Raw genomic sequence first — 21,613 nt, 5'->3', positions numbered from 1 at the left:
CTCCTCTGCTGAGTTCTAAATTTCTCCCAGTCCCCAGGTTCGCTGCTATTTCTGGCCAATTTGTATGCCACTTCCTTGGCTTTAATACTATCCCTGATTTCCCTTGATAGCCACGGTTGAGCCACCTTCCCTTTTTTATTTCTATGCCAGACAGGAATGTACAATTGTTGTAGTTCATCCATGCGGTCTCTAAATGTCTGCCATTGCCCATCCACAGTCAACCCCTTAAGTATCATTCGCCAATCCATCTCATCCAATTCACGCCTCATACCTTCAAAGTTAGCCTTCTTTAAGTTCTGGACCATGGTCTCTGAATTAACTGTTTCATTCTCCAGCCTAATGCAGAATTCCACCATATTATGGTCACTCTTCCCCAAGGGGCCTCGCACAACGAGATTGCTAATTAATCCTTTCTCATTACATAACACCCAGTCTAAGATGGCCTCCCCCCTAGTTGGTTCCTCGACATATTGGTCTAAAAAACCATCCCTTATGCACTCCAGAAAATTCTCCTCCACCGTATTGCTTCCAGTTTGGTTAGCCCAATCTATGTGCATATTAAAGTCACCCATTATAACTGCTGCACCTTTATTGCACGCACCCCTAATTTCCTGTTTGATGCCCTCCCCAACATCACCTGGAGTATTGTGTACAGTTTTGGTCTCCTAACCTGAGGAAGGACATTCTTGCTATTGAGGGAGTGCAGCGAAGGTTCACCAGACTGATTCCCGGGATGGCGGGACTGACCTATCAAGAAAGACTGGATCAACTGGGCTTGTATTCACTGGAGTTCAGAAGAATGAGAGGGGACCTCATAGAAACGTTTAAAATTCTGACGGGGTTAGACAGGTTAGATGCAGGAAGAATGTTCCCAATGTTGGGGAAGTCCAGAACCAGGGGACACAGTCTAAGGATAAGGAGGAAGCCATTTAGTACTGAGATGAGGAGGAATTTCTTCACCCAGAGAGTGGTGAACCTGTGGAATTCTCTACCACAGAAAGTTGTTGAGGCCAATTCACTAAATATATTCAAAAAGGAGTTAGATGAAGTCCTTACTACTAGGGGAATCAAGGGGTATGGTGAGAAAGCAGGAATGGGGTACTAAAGTTGCATGTTCAGCCATGAACTCATTGAATGGCGGTGCAGGCTAGAAGGGCCGAATGGCCTACTCCTGCACCTATTTTCTATGTTTCTATGTTTCTATCTATCGCAGCTCAGACCCTGCGAACTGGACAAGGCAAGGCCTCGTAAAGATGGTCATTTGAAAAAGTGCACGCCGCTCCTCCACTTTAATTTTCGTCCCATGAGCGGAGTGTGTCCCAATTTGCGACCCGCGAAGCTGGCATGGACATTGCCCATGGCAGCACTACTGAATTTTTGCTCCGGGGCGAAAACGGGTCACTGTGCACGTCGATTGTGTTGTAATAGACAATGCAGCAGTCTAGGGCGCTACCGGCAGGAGTGGGCGCTACCGGTTTGCATCTCCACTAACTCCCACGAAATGCTGGAGGAGGCAATAGCGGCCCTGTGCCCCAGGCGAGAAGTTGTTTGCACCTCCCATTAGCACCCTCCAGGACACTAACAGGAGGCACAAACGACACAGATTTCTTCCCCTAAGTTTATTTAATCAATAACTCTGGTCACCAAAAATGTTTTATTTTCATAGACTGATTGAACTGTTTGTTTTTGTTTCAAATTTCTAGCTTATGTAGAATTTTTTAATGTTTACAGCCCACAGATTCACTTTTAGGCACTTTCATCTTTGTTTTTGGCTTGTGTGCAGTGATACTGAAATAAAGCAAAAGATAGAAAGAAGAAAAGTAAAAGTGGAGGGCAGAGCAACCCAAGGCAAAAATCAAAAAGGGCCACATTACAGCAAAATTCTAAAGGGACAAAGTGTGTTAAAAAGACAAGCCTGAAGGCTCTGTGCTTCAATGCGAGGAGTATTCGTAATAAGGTGGACGAATTAACTGTGCAGGCAATTATTAACGAATATGATATAATTGGGATTACAGAGACATGGCTCCAGGATGACCAAGGCTGGGAACTCAACATCCAGGAGTATTCAACATTCAGGAAGAGGAGGTGAGGTAGTGCTGCTGGTTAAAGAGGAAATTAACGCAATAGTAAAAAAGGACATTAGTTTGGATGATGTGGAATCTGTATTAGTAGAGATGAGGAATACCAAGGGGCAGAAAACGCTCATGGGAGTTGTGTACAGACCACCAAACAGTAGTAGTGAGGTTGGGGACAGCATCAAACAAGAAATTAGGGATGCGTGCAATAAAGGTACAGCAGTTATCATGGGTGACTTTAATCTACATATAGATTGGGCTAACCAAACTGGTAGCAATACGGTGGAGGAGAATTTCCTGGAGTGTATTAGGGATGGTTTTCTAGACCAATATGTCGAGGAACCAGCTAGAGGGCTGGCCATCCTAGACTGAGTGATGTGTAATGAGAAAGGAATAATTAGCAATCTTGTTGTGCGAGGCCCCTTGGCGAAGAGTAACCCATAATATGGTAGAATTCTTTATTAAGATGGAGAGTGACACAGTTAATTCAGAGACAAGGGTCCTGAACTTAAGGAAAGGTAAATTCGATGGTATAAGACGTGAATTGGCTAGAATAGACTGGCGAATGATATTTAAAGGATTGACAGTGGATAGGCAATGGCAGGCATTTAAATATCATATGGATGAACTTCAACAACTGTACATCCCTATCTGGAGTAAAAACAAAATAGGGAAGATGGCTCAACCGTGGCTAACAAGGGAAATTAGGGATAGTGTTAAATCCAAGGAAGAGGGATACAAATTGGCCAGAAAAAGCAGCAAACCTGAGGAATGGGAGAAATTTAGAATCCAGCAGAGGAGGACAAAGTGTTTACTTAGGAGGGAGAAATAGAGTATGAGAGGAAGCTTGCTGGGAACATAAAAACTGACTGCAAAAGCTTCTATAGATATGTGAAGAGAAAGAGATTAGTGAAGACAAATGTAGGTCCCTTGCAGTCAGAATCAGGTAAATTTATAATGGGGAACAGAGAAATGGCAGACCAATTGAACAAATACTTTGGTTCTGTCTTCACGAACGAAGACACGAATAACCTTTGGGACATACTAGGGGACAGAGGATCTAGCGAGAAGGAAGAACTGAAGGAAATCCTTATTAGGAGGGAAATTGTGTTAGGGAAATTGATGGGGTTGAAGGCCGATAAATCCCCAGGGCCTGATAGTCTGCATCACAGAGTACTTAAGGAAGTGGCCCTAGAAATAGTGGATGCATTGGTGATCATTTTCCAACAGTCTATTGACTCTGGATCAGTTCCTATGGACTGGGGGGTAGCTAATGTAACACCACTTTTTAAAAAAGGAGGAAGAGAGAAAACGAGGAATTATAGACCTGTTCGCCTGATATTGGTAGTGGGGAAAATGTTGGAATCAAAGATGAAATAGCAGCACATTTTGAAAGCATGACAGGATCGGTCCAAGTCAGCCTGGATTTATGAAAGGGAAATCATAGAAACATAGAAAATAAATGCAGGAGTAGGCCATTCGGCCCTTCGAGCCTGCACCACCATTCAATAAGATCATGGCTGATCATTCACCTCAGTACCCCTTTCCTGCTTTCTCTCCATACCCCTTGATCCCTTTAGCCGTAAGGGCGATATCTAACTCCCTCGAGTTATGTTCATGCTCGACAAATCTTCTAGAATTTTTTGAGGATGTAACTAGTAGAGTGGACAAGGGAGAACCAGTGGATGTGGTGTATTTGGACTTTCAAAAAGCTTTTGACAAGGTCCCACACAAGAGATTGTTGTGCAAAATTAAAGCACATGGTATTGGGGGTAATGTACTGACGTGGATAGAGAATTGATTGGCAGACAGGAAGCAGAGAGTCGGGATAAACGGGTCCTTTTCAGAATGGCAGGCAGTGACTAGTGGGGTGCTGCAGGGCTCAGTGCTGGGACCCCAGCGATTTACAATATACATCAATGATTTAGATGAAGAAATTGAGTGTAATATCTCCAAGTTTGCAGATGACACTAAGCCGGGTGTCGCTGTGAGCTGTGAGGAGGATGCTAAGAGGCTGCAGGGTGACTTGGTCAGGTTAGGTGAGTGGGCAAATGCATGGCAGATGCAGTGTAATGTGGGTAAATGTGAGGTTATCCACTTTGGTGGCAAAAACGTGAAGGCAGATTATCTGAATGGTGGCAGATTAGGAAAAGGGGAGGTGCAACAAGAGCTGGGTGTCATGATACATCAGTCATTGAAAGTTGGCATGCAGCTACAGCAGACGGTGAAGAAGGCAAATGGCATGTTGGCCTTCATAGCTAGGGGATTTGAGTATAGGAGCAGGGAGGTCTTACTGCAGTTGTACAGGGCCTTAGTGAGGCCTCACCTGGAATATTGTGTTCAGTTTTGGTCTCCTAATCTGAGGAAGGACATTCTTGCTATTGAGGGAGTGCAGCAAAGGTTCACCAAGCTGTTTCCTGGGATGGCAGGACTGACATCTGAAGAAAGACTGGATCGACTAGGCTTATATTCACTGGAATTTAGAAGAATGAGAGGGGATCTCATAGAAACATATAAAATTTTGATGGGATTGGACAGGTTAGATGCAGGAAGAATGTTCCCGCTGTTGGGGAAGTCCAGAACCAGGGGTCACAGTCTAAGGATAAGGGGTAAGATATTTAGGACCGAGATGAGGAGAAACTTCTTCACTGAGAGAATTGTGAACCTGTGGAATTCTCTACCACAGAAAGTTGTTGAGGCCAGTTCGCTAGATGTATTCAAAAGGGAGTTAGATGTGGCCCTTATGGCTAAAAGGATCAAAGGGTATGGAGAGAAAGCAGGAATGGGGTATTGAAGATGCATGATCAGCCATGATCATATTGAATGGCGGTGCAGGCTCGAAGGGCCGAATGGCCTACTCCTGCACCTATTTTCTATGTTTCTATGGGTTTAGGGCCAGGGCACAAGGAGCCTTGGGAGAGTTTTGGCTTGGTGGACAAGGGTATTGGTGATTGTCAGAGGCAGATTTATACTCTGTCCTACAGTGTAGCCACTATTAGGGGACATATAGACTACTTCCACCAGTGAATTCTTTCCCTTATTATTTCTTATCTCCCCCCAAACTGATTCTAAATCTTGATCTTCTGAAAGGGGAGAGAGGGGGAGAGAGATCGGAGGGAGAGAGGTGGGAGGCAGAGGGAGAGAGTGGAGGGAAAGACAGTGGGAGAGAGAGAGGGGGAGAGAGAGGGAGGAGAGATCGGAGAGAGAGAGAGGGGAGATGGAGACGGAGAGGGGGAATAGACAGAGTAGGTCAGGACCTTGGGCTGGGGGCAGAGGGATAGTAGGTCAGGAACTTGGGCTGGGGTGGGGGAGTAGGTCAGGAACTTGGGCTGGGGGGAGTAGGTCAGGAACTTGGGCTGGGGTGGGGGGAGTAGGTCAGGAACTTGGGCTGGAGCGGGAGTAGGTCAGGAACTTGGGTTGGGAGGGGGAGTAGGTCAGGAACTTTGGCTAGAGGTGAGCAGGTCAGGAACTTGGGTGGGGTAGAGGGAGTAGGTCAGGAACTTGGACTGGGGGTGAGTAGATGAGGAACTTGGGCTGGGGGCGGGGAGTAGGTCAGGACCTTGGGCTGGTCAGGAACTTCGGCTGGGCGGGTGAGTAGGTCAGGAACTTGGGCTGGGGTGGGTGAGTAGGTCAGGAACTTGGCCTGTGGGGGGGCGGGGGGAGAGTAGGTGAGGCACTTGGGCTGGAGAGGAGTAGGTGAGGAACTTGGCCTGGGGGGGCGGGGGGGTGGAGGAGTAGGTCAGGAACTTGGGCTAGGGGTGAGTAGATACAGATACAGATACAGATAACAATTGGTCAAGCTGCGAGAAAATGTTACATCAGGAAGTCTCGTGTTGGGGAAATGGTTCTGAGGTAAACAATTATAAACTGTTTTCATAAATAGTCTGTTTACAGAGGATTTGGGAAATAGATACATCATTTTGACATTTTCCTTTGATGTAGTCAAAATATGGTGTATAAAGGAGCATGGTTTTCAACAGTTTGTTAGAGTGTATGTGAAAGATACGGAAACCGAATATCCACTCTCTGTATGCAGTTAAGACTGATCAGGGCCAAAATTTAGTCCCGCCAGAAAGCTGGCGCTCCTACCTTTATTTTTTTAGAGTTTTTACTGCTGTTTTGGAAGTCCCCTCTTTCGCGAAATTCAGCTCCTTGTCTTTTTTTTGAATCAGCTAGGAAGTCGGTCATAAAGGGGGCGTAAGTGCGGCGGTAAGTGCTGGTGAGGGGTGGAAGTAAAGGCGGGGCAGATTCTCTGCCACTGTCACTCAGCAGCGGAGCAGTGGTGACGTCATCGCGTGCCTGCGTCACTCCGTATCTCACCTCCGTTAAAGGGGAGCGAATCGGCTATCAGTTGAGATCAGACACTGGACCACCAGGGAGGGTTTTGGCTGGGCCAGAAGCCTGGCACACAAGAGGAGGTGCCAGGCTTTCTGTTGGCAGCCCGGCAATCCCGGGGGCACAATAGTCCGGCCAATATGGAAGTCGGCTGGCAAAAAAAAATAAAATAGTGGTCGTGGCATTGGGCCCTTGCCTTTAATGGCCACTGCACAGCCAGGGCAGAGAGAGAGCATACAAGGTGCACCGACAGAAAAAGCTGTCAGGGGCACCGCTCGGCGGCAATAAGATTTTGCTCGCTAAATTTTGCGGGAGGTGGGGGACCCGGCAGTGTGCTCACTGATGACGCACGCATGGCCAATTGGCAGTGGCGGGGCGGAAGTGGGGACGGCCAGAAACCCCCCCCCGCCCCGAGCTGAATTTAGCTTGCGGTGGCTATTCGACCAGAAATCGGTGGCCGCTTGCCTCCGCCGCATGGCCACTGCAAATGGGCGGTAACGGGACTTTTTGGGAGCTGAATTCCAGCCCAATCACCTTTTCTGTGTATCAATAAAGTCTGTTCAGTATACTCCACTACAAAGTCTCATGCTTACTCCAAACATGTTGCTGTGAACCAGAGGGGAAAGGAGGTTGCTTAACACCTATCTTCAAACATTCCTTCCTTTCCAAAATCCCAGGGCATGTCCTTTACTCACACACTTCATGTTCAAGACCATACAATCTGTCTTCCACCTTGCATAAAGCATTGAGTCCACAGTGATAAAAGTTTCAAATGCCATCCTGTACCATTGTGACCTTGGTTCCCTGCCCCATCCTCCTCCTTTTCCTTTATGAGGGCTCAGTCCTCCTTCAATGCCTCTGTTGTACTGCTCTCTCCTAGTTCTGCTGACACTAGGCATTAAACTGCTGTCATTGGCTTCTCCTCAGCTCTCATGACAACCTCTGATGTACCACAGGTGCCCATCCTTGGTCTCCTTCCTCTTCACCATTTACAAACTACCCCTTGCTGCAGTAGCCATTTCCCTTCCCTATCCTGAGGCAGGTTCTCTAGCACAGTGTTTCTCAAACTGGGGTCCGCGGACCCCTGGGGTTCCATAGAGTCTTTCAAGGGGTTCCATGGCCTGTCCAGTGTAAGAGATTTGTGAGCAGGTCTTGTGCCTGCCTTCTTAATCAGGAATAGTGCTGGGAGAAGAAGTAAACCGATGTTGGTGGCAGACGATGTGTCTTTTCGAATATGTTGATGGCACCAAAAGTCAGCTTGATTCTGTTCAGTAGTTTCAGTGATCATAGAATCAGAAAATTTCAAGCCTGCTCCTCTTGCTAAAATCGACACTGATTCAGTTCTCAACAGCCTCCTCACAGAGACCCACAACTCTCACTCACTTTGCAATGAGTGATCCCTGCCGGCTGTGCCGATTCCTTTCCCTGGCGCCGTGACCAATGTTCCCTTTAAGGGGCTGAGTGGCCTATTTAAAATACCGCGCATGCAGGTTTTTGTCATTTAAAAGCCAACGAATCGGCTGCGTGGGAGCTCTAGAGTGTTGTGTGGCCATGCAGCTTAAAGAGAATATTGGTTACGACCCTGTGCCATCCTCCCAACATGTGATCAGAGCACCTGTGGGGCTTTTTGAACACGTACCTGAACGTGTTCACGCAAACACGTACAATCCCACAGTGCAGCTGTTGCAGAACATGCCAGAGTGACAGTATGGTGGTGAGTCATGCTCCAGCAGTATTCCAGAATGTGCATGGGTGCTCATGCCCTCACTCACCTTCGCCAGCCTGCTGACAGCTTTAAAAATTAAAGCCAGCACTAAGTGACCAATAGTGCCGTCTGTTGCTGCAGAGTACCCAGAATTAGTGTGAGAAGTGGGCACACCCATCTCGCTGATAATCTGTAAGATGTACCTTTTTTTTAAATGCATTATTAAAACTCTCTTTACATTGCAGCACTTTCATATTATGAGCATTATACAGTATTATATTGTAGATAGGCAATCTGTGATTACTAAGGATCATCAGCAACAACTTGCACCTGACATATTTCTGCAGTTTGACTGGTTCTGTAGAACTTTCTGCAACTCCAACAGCTTTATTAACTTATTTCAAGGATCTAAGGTAACAAGTTGTTGCAAGTGGAGAATGTCTTCATTCTTATTGAAAGACTTCTGATCACAACAGTTGTTCACAGTCATGGCAGTCCCCCTCGTGCTCAAGTATCTTAGGGAGAGGGAGTGGAGGCAGCGAAGAAGAGAAAATGTGCTCAGAGGGAGGAGGAAGAGGGCCTGGAGCAGTGTATAGGAGGCTCCACTTCACCAACTGGAGTTCACAGAACTCTGCCATCTCCTGCAAACAACCATGTGGCAGTTAAGGTCATCTTGGCCCTCAATTTCTTCGCCAGTGGATCCTTCCAGCCTGCAGCAGGAGACACAGCTAACATCTCCCAGTTCACCGTCCATCGACTGCATACACGTGGCTTTGTGAGCGCTGCATAACAATCCTGAGATGTTCCGTAACCACAAAGGCTACCACTCGCTTAATGTGCAGTTGGTGTGCGACCATGCCAGCGCTTCCTGATGGTCAATGTGTTATGTATGTATGCTTGTGTTTACTAGCCACCAGGTGGCGCTACTGTCGGAGGTCATTGGGCTGTGTGCACATGTGTGCGGCCCAGGTATAAAAGCCCAGCCATCTTGTAATGTAATCAGTTTGGGCCCTAATAAAGTAGAGCCAGGTTTGTACCTGTTCGGAGTTTACAGTATTCAGTCTATTGAGTTATTGCATACACAACATTTGGCGACGGGGTAACAAGAACCTTAGCATGCAAAAATGAGTACAATTGGAATTCTGGAGCGATTCGTGGAGAGAGAACATTGGGCAGACTTTGTAGCCCGCTTGAACCAGTACTTCATGACTAACAAAATGGAGAAAGAGGCAGATGCAGTTCGGCGCCGGGCGGTCTTCCTCACGGTTTGCGGTCCGAAAATCTATGGACATATAAAGAATCTCCTCTCACTCTTAAGTCCAATGGACAATGACTATGAAACATTGTGTGGTCTGGTACGTGACCATCTCAAACCAGATGAGGCATCATCATCTCAAGATATCGATTCTATACGCACGTTCGAACTTAGGGCCAGGGTGTATCGGAATTCGTTGCCGACCTAAGATGCCTAGCTGGACTGTGTAAGTTCAAAACTGCGTTGGCAGACATGCTGCGGGACTTCTTTGTAATCAGCATCAAACACGAGGTGATCCTGCGTAAGTTACTGGTGGCAGAGATGCTGGATTTGAGCAAGGCCATCATGATTGCCCAATCATGCATGACGACGGACAAAAGCTTAAAGCAGATACCATTGAAAAATCGGAACTCGGCAAGTACTGTAAACAAGATAGTATCGTCGTTTGGCAGAGCTGTATATGGCAGGGCCTATCTGACTGCGTACGCGAAACCTGTGGCTGCTCAAAGTGCGCCAACGGGAATGAATCCGATATCACCATGTTAGCGATGTGGTGGAAATCATCGGCATCATCAGTGTCAGTTTAAACAGTATATTTGTAAAGGTTGTTCGAGAGTGGGACATCTCCAGCGCATGTGTCCGCAACTGAGCAAGCGTGCTGCGACACACCACGTGGAGGATGATGACCAGTCTAGCGCGGATCCGGATATGGAATCTGAGATACCAGAGGAGGAAGTGTATGGACTGTATTCGTTCCAAACAAAGAGCCAACCGATAATGATTAATGTAAAACTTAATGGTGTGCCGGTATTGATGGAATTGGACACGGGTGCGAGTCAATCAATAATGAGCCAGAGGTCATTCGACAGGCTGTGGGATACTAAGGTTGTGAGGCCTAAGCTGAGTCCAGTCAATGCTAAGTTGCGTACGTACACTAAAGCACTCATAACAGTGATTGGCAGTGCAATAATCAAGGTGTCATATGATGGTATGGTTCATGATTTACTGTTATGGATTGTTCCAGGCAATGGTCCAACACTGTTCGGCAGGAACTGGTGAGAAAAAATCAAATGGAACTGGAACGAGATCAAAGCTGTTGGAGGAGGATACTCCATGTGCTCAAGTGCTGAGCAAGTTCCCCTCGCTGTTTGAACCAGGCATCGGCAATTTCCCGGGAGCCAAGTTGCAGATCCACATGGACTCAGATGCAAGACCCATCCATCATAAAGCTCGGGCAGTTCTGTACATGATGAGGGAGAAAGTTGAAATCGAACTGGACAGACTCCAGCATAAAGGGATCATATCACCGGTTGAATTTAACGAATGGGCCAGCCTCATTGTTCCCGTGTTGAAAAATGATGGCACTGTCAGAATTCGTGGAGACTATAAGGTTACGAAAGGTTATCAAAGGTTGATGACCTGTTTGCAACGCTAGCTGGAGGGAAATCGTTCACAAAACTGGATCTAATGTCAGCCTACATGACACAGGAGCTGGTTGACACTTCAAAGAAACTTACGTGCATCAACACTCATAAAGGACTGTATATCTACATCAGGTGCCCTTTTGGAATTCGCTCGGCTGCAGCCATATTTCAGAAGAACATGGAGAGTCTACTGAAGTCCGTCCCCAGAACCATCGTGTTCCAAGATGACATACTGGTCACAGGTCATGACTCCGCCGAACATCTGAACAATCTGGAAGAGGTTTTACATCATCTGAACAAAGTGGGACTCAGACTGAAATCCTGGAAGTGCATCTTCATGACACCGGAATTCCTGGGGAGGAAAATTGCTGCTAACGGTATCAAGTCTACGGACACGAAAACCAAGGCCATCAAAAATGCACCCAAGCCTCAGATGTGTTTGTTCCTTGGTCTACTCAACTACTTCAGTAATTTCTTACCTAGATTGAGCACCTTATTGGAGTCACTGCACATGCTGTTAAGAAAAGGCGACAACTGGGTTTGGGGTGGATCTCAAGATAGAGCTTTTGAGAAAGCTACTAATCTGCTTTGCTCTAACAAGCTGTTGGTACATTATGATCTGTGTAAGCGTCTAGTATTGGCCTGTGATGCTTTGTCATATGGAGTTGGTTGTGTGTCGGGAAAATTATAACCTGTTGCATATGCTTCAAAAAGTTTGTCAAAGGCGGAAAGAGCCTACAGCATTGTAGAGAAAGAAGCACTAGCCTGTGTGTATGGGGTTAAAAAGATGCATCAGTACCTGTTTGGTCTTCGGTTTGAACTGGAAACAGATCACAAGCCACTTATTTCATTGTTTTCGGAAAACAACGGTATCAATACCGATGCATTGTTCTGCATCCAGAGGTGGGCGCTGACAGTATCTGCCTATGATTATGTCATTCGCCATAGACCTGGCACTGAGAATTGTGCCGTGCATTGAGCTATCTGCCATTGCCCACACCAGAGGTGGAAACGCCACAACCAGCAGACCTACTGTTAGTCATGGATGCTTTTGAAAGTGAAGGAACCTCTGTCATGGCCCAACAAGTTAAGACCTGGATCAGCCAGGACCCGATATTATCGGTTGTGAAACGCTGTATCCTTAGTGGTGATTGGTCTGCCATACCCAAGCAAATTTGTGAGGAGACCAAACCTTACATCCGTTGCAAAGACAAATCCATTCAATCAGATTGTATACTGTGGGGTAATCGTGTTGTTATGTCCAAGAAAGACAGAGAGAAATTTGTGCATGATCTACATAGCATGCATCCCGGTATTGTCATGATGAAAGCCATTGCCAGGTCTCACGTATGGTGGCCTGGTATTGACTGTGATCTGGAATTGTGTGTGCATCAGTGCAACACTTGCATGAAGCTTGGTAAAGCACCAGCGGAATCGCCGCTGAGTCTGTGGTCGTGGCCATCTAAACCATGGTCCAGGATCCACATCGACTTTGCAGGTCCCTTCCTGGAAAAGATGTTCTTAGTTGTGGTGGATGCTTATTCCAAGTGGATAGAGTGTACAATCATGTCATCCAGCACATCCACACCTACCATTGAGAGCCTTCATAGAAACATAGAAACATAGAAAATAGGTGCAGGAGCAGGCCATTCAGCCCTTCTAGCCTGCACCGCCATTCAATGAGTTCATGGCTGAACATGAAACTTCAGTACCCCCTTCCTGCTTTCACGCCATACCCCTTGATCCCCCGAGTAGTAAGAACTTCATCTAACTCCCTTTTGAATATATTTAGTGAATTGGCCTCAACTACTTCCTGTGGTAGAGAATTCCACAGGTTCACCACTCTCTGGGTGAAGAAGTTTCTCCTTATCTCGGTCCTAAATGGCTTACCCCTTATCCTTAGACTGTGACCCCTGGTTCTGGACTTCCCCAACATTGGGAACATTCTTCCTGCATCCAACCTGTCCAAACCCGTCAGAATTTTAAACGTTTCTATGAGATCCCCTCTCACTCTTCTGAACTCCAGTGAATACAAGCCCAGTTGATCTAGTCTTTCTTGATAGGTCAGTCCCACCATCCCGGGAATCAGTCTGGTGAATCTTCGCTGCACTCCCTCAATAGCAAGAATGTCCTTCCTCAAGTTAGGAGACCAAAACTGTACACAATACTCCAGGTGTGGCCTCACCAAGGCCCTGTACAACTGTAGCAACACCTCCCTGCCCCTGTACTCAAATCCCCTCGCAATGAAGGCCAACATGCCATTTGCTTTCTTAACCGCCTGCTGTACCTGCATGCCAACCTTCAATAACTGATGTACCATGACACCCAGGTCTCGTTGCACCTTCCCTTTTCCTAATCTGTCACCAATCAGATAATAGTCTGTCTCTCTGTTTTTACCACCAAAGTGGATAACCTCACATTTATCCACATTATACTTCATCTGCCACGCATTTGCCCACTCACCTAACCTATCCAAGTCACTCTGTAGCCTAATAGCATCCTCCTCGCAGCTCACACTGCCATCCAACTTAGTGTCATCCGCAAATTTGGAGATACTACAATTAATCCCCTCGTCTAAATCATTAATGTACAATGTAAACAGCTGGGGCCCCAGCACAGAACCCTGCGGGACCCCACTAGTCACTGCCTGCCATTCCGAAAAGTACCCATTTACTCCTACTCTTTGCTTCCTGTCTGACAACCAGTTCTCAATCCACGTCAGCACACTACCCCCAATCCCATGTGCTTTAACTTTGCACATTAATCTCCTGTGTGAGACCTTGTTGAAAGCTTTCTGAAAGTCCAAATATACCACATCAACTGGTACTCCTTTGTCCACTTTATTGGAAACATCCTCAAAAAATTCCAGAAGATTTGTCAAGCATGATCTCCCTTTCACAAATCCATGCTGACTTGGACCTATCATGTCACCATTTTCCAAATGCGCTGCTATGACATCCTTAATAATTGATTCCATCATTTTACCCACTACTGAGGTCAGGCTGACCGGTCTATAATTCCCTGCTTTCTCTCTCCCTCCTTTTTTAAAAAGTGGGGTTACATTGGCTACCCTCCACTCGATAGGAACTGATCCAGAGTCAATGGAATGTTGGAAAATGACTGTCAATGCATCCGCTATTTCCAAGGCCACCTCCTTAAGTACTCTGGGATGCAGTCCATCAGGCCCTGGGGATTTATCGGCCTTCAATCCCATCAATTTCCCCAACACAATTTCCCGACTAATAAAGATTTCCCTCAGTTCCTCCTCCTTACTAGACCCTCTGACCACTTTTATATCCGGAAGATTGTTTGTGTCCTCCTTAGTGAATATTGAACCAAAGTACTTGTTCAATTGGTCTGCCATTTCTTTGTTCCCCGTTATGACTTCCCCTGATTCTGACTGCAGGGGACCTACGTTTGTCTTTACTAACCTTTTTCTCTTTACATACCTATAGAAACTTTTGCAATCCGCCTTAATGTTCCCTGCAAGCTTCTTCTCGTACTCCATTTTCCCTGCCCTAATCAAACCCTTTGTCCTTCTCTGCTGAGTTCTAAATTTCTCCCAGTCCCCAGGTTCGCTGCTATTTCTGGCCAATGTGTATGCCATTTCCTTGGCTTTAATACTATCCCTGATTTCCCTAGATAGCCACGGTTGAGCCACCTTCCTTTTTTTATTTTTACGCCAGACAGGAATGTACAATTGTTGTAATTCATCCATGCGGTCTCTAAATGTCTGCCATTGTGTCGTGTCGTGTTTGCTACGCATGGTCTGCCTGACATCGTTGTAAGCGACAACGGATCTTGCTTCACCAGTGTGAAGTTTCAAGAGTTCATGAAACTCAATGGTATCAAACATGTGAGGTCAGCACCATTCAAACCTGCATCCAATGGACAAGCAGAGGTGCGGTCCAAACCATCAAGCAGAGTATGAAACGTGTAACTCAAGGTTCACTGCAAACTCGCTTGTCACGCATACTGATTAGTTACAGGACAAGACCCCATATGCTTACCGGGGTCTTGCCTGCTGAACTATTGATGAAGAGAAGTCTCTTGACTTCCATCCTGACTTTAATAATCATGTTGAATACAGACGTCAAAGTCAGCAAGGGTATCATGATCGTGCTACTGTGTCACGCGACATTTCTATCAATGATCCTGTGTATGTACTGAATTATGGTCAAGGTCCCAAATGGATCACTGGTACTGTTATGGCCAAGGAGGGTAACAGAGTGTTTATTGTTAAGCTCAAGAATGGGCAGATGTGCAGGAAACATGTTGATCAGATAAAGCTGCGGCACACGGATGAACCAGAACAGACTGAGGAAGACACAATCAGTGACCAACCAACCTACCCTCAGTCATTAGAGGACTCCGCTGTCATCAATGAATCTGGACTTTCAATCACTGACATGGTCAATGAATCTGGACTTTCAATCCCTGACGTGGTCATTGCCACTCCCATCAGATCGGCTACCCAGCCCCCAGTCATAACAGACTCAGAACACTCGCCCAAGGCTGGAGTTGAACTGAGACATTCAACTGGGGAGCGGAAAGCCCCGGGCCGTCTCAATTTGTAAAAAGACCGTTACTAATATCTTAAAGGGAGATATTGTCATGTATGTATGCCTGGGTTTACTAACCACCAGATGGCGTCACTGTCGGAGGTCATTGGGCTGTGCGCACGTGTGTGTGTGGCCCAGGTATAAAAGGCCAGCCATCTTGTAATGTAATCAGTTTGGGCCCTAATAAAGTAGAGCCAGGTTTGTACCTGTTCAGAGTTTACAGTATTTGGTCTATTCAGTTATACAACACAATGCCCGCTATCCTGGCAGCATTCATTGATGCCTTCATCCTGCGTTAGTCCAGTGTTCCAGCAATCTTCCAACCACCACATGCAACTTAAGGCTGGCTGCTCAGAGACAGGGGCTATCCACTCTGCACTTGGCTCATGACTCACCCCTGCAACCCCACCACCTGTGCCCAGCACTCCTATAATGAGAGCCATGCTTCCACCAGGACCATCATCGAGCAGACCATCGGCTTACTGAAGCAATGGTTCCACTGCCTTGACCACACGGGAGGAGCCCTCCAGTACTCGGTGGAGAGGGTGTCCCATTTCATGATGGTTTGCAGCATGCTTCACTACTTGGCCATCATGAGGGTGCAGACGTTGCCACCAGGAATTACAGGACCACCTCAGGAGGAGGACGGGCAGAGAAGAGGAGGAGGAGCAGGAGGAAGAGGAAGATGAGGAAGAGGACAAGGAGGGAGGGAGGAGGCAGGCAGCCAATCCCCCTTCCAGATGGGCTGTTTGTGAACACTTCATCAGACTCCGATTCCAATGAATGATACCCCAGATCCCTGCTGTTCACCACAACCCGACCATACCATCCCTCTCTCACAGAATATCACAGTGTACTCCTGGGCACAAAGCTGAAATGAGAGCCATCACAAAAGTTTCCAAACAAAATTAATGCATGTATTCAAAATCAATTCACACATATTTACACTTACAATATGAACTATTCACTCTTGTGCAATTCCTCAGTGCCTTTTGTTCGGGTGCCCTTTCCTGTCCTCGTGCTTCTATGAAGTGCTCCCCCAGTGGCTGCAGCATGGCTGTTGGAAGGCTGCTGTGTTTCCATGGGGGAGACTTCAGATGGCCTTGCAGGATGACATCGTGCAACTCCGTACCTAGAAGGCCCGGCTGTAGGACTATACCACCTCGGCATCGGTGGCAGCTGACAGGCAGCGGCAAGGGCAATCGCGGTGTGGCAGTGGTGGGAACAGGAATGCTGTCACCCTGAGCGAGGACAGCAGGTTTCTGCTCCACGGACCCACTGCCACTCCCACGGCGCCTCAACATTCTTAGCACAGATTGCTGGCCTGCTGCAACACCCTGCAAGCCCCGGTTGACAGCCGTAAACGCAGCCACGATGTCAGTTGCTATATATGTAAACCTGTAAATACCTTGTTTAACCACCAAAGGGTTCATCCCCTGAAGTCCCAAGGGATCCCACAATCCCTTGGGAGCACCTGTACATAAGGAGGCCTCAAGGCTGGAGAGGCACTCTGGAGACCTGTAATAAAGGACTACGGTCACACCTTACTTTGAGCTCACAGTATCTGGTCAGCTTTTTTATTCAAGGCATAACAGCAGCAGTCTGAGCTTGGGTGGCAGAAAGCTGAGACTGCAAAAGAGCCGTCTGCACTTCCACTGCAGCACTAAGATGTTGGATTGCTTCCATTTGTGCTGCAATGGCAGCTGCGACATCACCCATCGCACGTAGCATCATGTATGGCACGGTCTCTTTGGATGTTTTCCATAATTTCCAGGCTGGAAATCCTGGGCTCCAAATGCTGCGCAAACCCCCTGCAATGTTGGAGGTGGACTCCTCCATGCTCCTTGACATTGCCAAGAAGTTCACTGGCAGGCTTGCCATTGCATGTAGGAATTCGGTGTGCATACCCATCACCCTTCCTCTGAAGGCCGCCCCATCATGGTCCTTATCTGAGGCCTGTACAGCAGTAACCCTCCAGGGAGCTGGCCCCCAAGCTACCCTTTCCCCCAGCCTTGCTGCAGCCCACTCATGCCCAGTGCCCCACCCTGGGCAGATTCTGCTTCTACACTAGCCTCTAAAGTACATGCAGTGCCAGTTTCTGAGCTGGTGTCTGTGAGTGACAGATGTAGTGACGCTGTGTCTTCTTCTTCTTCGTCCCACTCGCTCTCCTCCAACGCCTTGGGAATAGGCTGATCTGGTGTTTGTTCTTGATTAGCTGAAAGCAGAAAGTCACACGAGTCGGGTTATGGTGAGGAAATGGGGTGGAGGAAAAGCAAGATATGCTTGTATACACCATCAGCAACTTGAAAATGAGAAGAGATTGTAGAATGAGAGGTAAGTGGTATGTGAGAAGAAGGATTAAGATGAGGATACCATTGTTGTCCACAAGGGCTTCAACCTTGCCTGTTGTCATGGCCTCCACGATCTGCCGCCCAATGATCTGAAGTACGCACTCCTCCAGTTGGCTGAAGTCCTGGATGGCAGCTTGTATCTCCTGTCTGTCGGTGCTCCCTCTTATTATGCAGAAACTTGTCCCGCAAGAGGAAGGGAAGTGCGTGAGTGTGGTTTGAGTGATGTGCCTGCCATAGTTGAATAGCTGTCAGTGTGTGTAAGGTGTGAGATGTGGGTGTGAATGTTGCAGCAGAGGTAAGATTGTGAGGGTTAAATAAAGCTATGATTGTGAGGTCTGAATGGTGATAGGTAGAGATTGTTGGTAGGTGAATGCTGGGGGTGTGTTGCATTAAGCAGTATGTGAGTCTTGTGGTGCAGATGGTGGGATGTGGCATTTGCTGAAACCTTGACCTGCTGTGTGTGGTCATTAAACTTCTTGCCGCACTGAATTACCAACCTGGGGACCACAGTGCTGACCGTCACATAGTCGGCTATCTCCTGCCAGAGCCTTCAGGATGTATGGGTTAAGGGCTTCCTGCCAGTCTGTGGGAAGAGGACAGACCGCCTCCTCTCCATGGCCACATTCAGTGCCTCAAGAGCCACGTCTGAGAATCTACGGGCTCTCTCCCTGTGCTGAGGCTCAGTCATCTGCTTCCACTACCCTCTGCTTCCAGGTGAAGTTGGAACTGGATTGACAATGAGGTGCTGTAGCATCAATGCAACTCCACTTTAAGTCCTGAATAAAGCCTGTATCAAACATGACTGGGAATTAGACTGGACCCACCAGTTGAGCCGAATGCCAAAGCAGCGGTTTTAGCACTCAGATCAAGACTATAATCATGTTAATGAGGACTGAGCACAAATCTTGCGTGCTACCTAAACCATTTTGACCTGGCACAGCTTAACAGCGTGGGCCATGACACTGCTCGTTTTGTGGCTATATCCAATTTTTAGACAGCCAAAATCAGAGCTACCGGGAGGACAGTTTTCCAAGTAAGGTTAGGGAGAAGCAAGTCGGATTAGAGTTCCAAGTCTCTTTCATCAACTAGAATGTAAGAGCCTGCTTCCAAGGGAGCTTTTGACAAGGAATATTGCAAAACTCACAACATCAGCCCTGATATAACTTGACTTTGTACTTAGGATACATTTTGGAGTCACTCAAAAGTAAGATAAATCTCATATGATAATGGCTGTGTATTTCTGGGTGAACACCACATAATAAACTTCACTCATTCATGCAAACTCTGATTTAAAAAAAAACAGAACAAAGCAAATGGGGCAAGAGGCCATGTCATGCTTAGATGACATGCACTTCGAACAATCTATAGGCTGTGAAAACATGGAACACTTTGAACAGGATTGTAAGCCATAGCAAATATACAAAATCATCTTATTGTTCAGGACAAGAAATACTGGTAAAACAATGGTAAGACTGTTATGTATATAAACATTACCAATGTGTAAGACATGCCACCAGGGGGCGCACCTGTGGGAGACCCAAGGGTCACCTACACAACCTGGGCAAGCAGGTATAAAAGGCAATCTACCATGCTGCCTCCTCACTCTGGAGTTACAATAAAGAGAGCAAGGTCACAACAGTTTGAGCTTAAGATGTACAGTCAAAGTTATTCTAAACATAACAAAGGCAATGCACAATCTCTGGCACTCCACTTCCTTTGGGGGCAGGTCCCGGGGCGCTATGGAGACAAAATGTTCAGCGCTACTTGGATTCTCTGCATAGTGCTAACGCGCTTTAGCACCCCACCCATTCGATTAAAGGGGCGGGCCGTTGTGCACTCTGCATAGCCTCTGATGGCCACCACTGAGCCACCAGGGCAGCGGTGACCAGGCCAGCAGCCCGGAACCCAAGACAGATTGCCAGGCTGCACAATGGCGGCCTCAACCGAGAGTCGGCCAACAAAGAAAGATGGCGGCCTGGGGCACTGGCGCCCTCCCCTTTAATCATTGCCCTAAGAGCGGATGTCTGCCAGCTTCACGACCCGTGAGGGATTAAGGGGTTGGCGCGGGGCGGTGAAGGTCGCTGCGCACGGCCATGACATCATCGCCGGTTGCGCAACGGTCTGGGTCACTAACCGTGGGCCATGGTGCTGCCAAGGCAATGCCTCCACAACCTCCTGGGCAATTTCTTGGTAGTGTCTGCCTCCCCTGGTGAAAATTGTCTTGCCCCCCGGAGGTGCTAACGGGGCTATAACAAGGGGCAATTTTGCCCCCTATGACTCCACCTTGAACTGTGTGACAGAAATAAACTATTGAGAAAGCAAAGGAATGTTTTCAATTTTACATGCAGGAAATGACAACTGACAATGGGGAAAAAGAACTGCAGAATCAGGCCGGCATGGGGCCCCTAATACAGGAAGTGAGTCTTATATCGACATTAACTTGATGTCACGAAAGATAAAAAGCATCTTAAAAGAGCTAGCGATTCTCCTTGTCATCAGTATAGAATGGAAATGCTGAATCACTGCGGTAATTTCTGCTTCAAGGTATGTCTAGAATATGGCTGGGTGACTGCAGGAGAGCGTATCATTATTGGTTCCTAAACAGATTAAAATGAAAGGTTAGAATTGTAAATCCTGCTCATAATGCTATTGTGTTGTGTTTTGGTTGGAAGTAGCACTAGTTCCCGTTAAATAATATTTTAAAATGAGATAGAACGATAGAGAAATGAATTCTCATCTCCCGTCTATATGTTTTTTTTAAATATAAGGGCTGATTACCTGGCACCTCTGGAAGCTTCACTCCCTTTACCACGGTGTGAGGTAATGTTTTTTGAAGTGGGTATTGTAGTTCCTTTTGTGGTAGTGCGTTTGCCTTTGACTGTTCCACCTCTTACAATAGCAGGAGCTGGCGGGGGTTCACCTTTCACTCCTGAGTGCTGCTGCTGTTGGTGCTGTTGCTGATGCTGAGCCTTTTGGTTCTCGTCTATTTTCCATTCTCGCCACCATTTCTGTCCTAAAAAAAGTAAAAGCTTAGTAATGCCTGTCTTTTTATTATTTAATGCTTGTATTTCTCTCACACCATTTTCTTTCATTATTTCATGCAATAGTGCAATGGCATCCACGAGTAAAATTGGGAGGGAGAGGGAAAAAGAATCAATAAATTAATTAAAAAAAAAATAGACTAAACAGCTACGCAAAATATAATCCATCATTTGCCAAGCTCCTCTTTTTTTTTTAAAACAGAGAAGCGGTAGAATATATGGCGATAGATCTGTTAATTTAATCAATTTGTAAACTCAACCTATTTACTAAACAAAATTACAATTGAGTCACTGGTTATGTTGAATATGCAACCTAGTTGAAGAGAAATGCCATTGGCAATTGACAAATCAAACGTTTCTGGATATTGTTCAGAAAGTCAGCAGGTCAAGTTTTGATGAATCTATTCGTCCGGTTAACCAAGGCAGTTACATTTATTGAATTAAACTGCATGCTACTAACATTGATTTTCTATCCCCACCCCCTGCATTAAATCTAAGAATCCAGCAAATAATAGTTGATGAATTGTTTATGGATGCTGCAGAATGATACTGAGTGCACCTTTTATTTGCTTTTAGTTAGAATTACACAGCATACAGAGTGGTTATTTTTTGGTATAGCATTTAAGAACCAAGGGAACTGCAGAGTCTTTTTTCAATTACCCCCCTGCATTTTAGCATGAGTCACCACATAAGAGAGCTTCAATAGAGAATTCAGGAGAAACTTCTTTATCGAGAGAGCAGTTAGAATGTGGAACACGCAAACACAGGGAGTAGTTGAGGTGACTAGCATAGATGCATTCAAGAGGAAGCTAGATAAACGCACAAGGGAGGAAGGATTAGAAGGATATGCTGGTGGGTTAGTGTA

At 46.6% G+C, this 21,613-nt stretch overlaps 1 protein-coding gene across 4 annotated transcripts in view; it reads right to left on the bottom strand.

Annotated features, from left to right (window-relative positions):
• LOC139273207 (uncharacterized) overlaps positions 1 to 21,613 on the bottom strand; it is a 234,970-nt gene that overhangs the window by 37,798 nt on the left and 175,559 nt on the right. For all 4 annotated transcript variants that reach the window (XM_070889796.1, XM_070889799.1, XM_070889798.1 and 1 more), the window contains one exon: positions 20,486 to 20,720. In XM_070889796.1, the coding sequence (XP_070745897.1) occupies positions 20,486 to 20,720 (235 nt within the window). The remainder of the gene's footprint in view (positions 1 to 20,485; positions 20,721 to 21,613) is intronic.

The sequence above is a fragment of the Pristiophorus japonicus genome, chromosome 9, assembly GCF_044704955.1.
Source record: "Pristiophorus japonicus isolate sPriJap1 chromosome 9, sPriJap1.hap1, whole genome shotgun sequence".
In the NCBI taxonomy this organism is placed as follows: domain Eukaryota; kingdom Metazoa; phylum Chordata; class Chondrichthyes; family Pristiophoridae; genus Pristiophorus; species Pristiophorus japonicus.
This window is presented reverse-complemented; position numbering and strand designations above follow the sequence as displayed.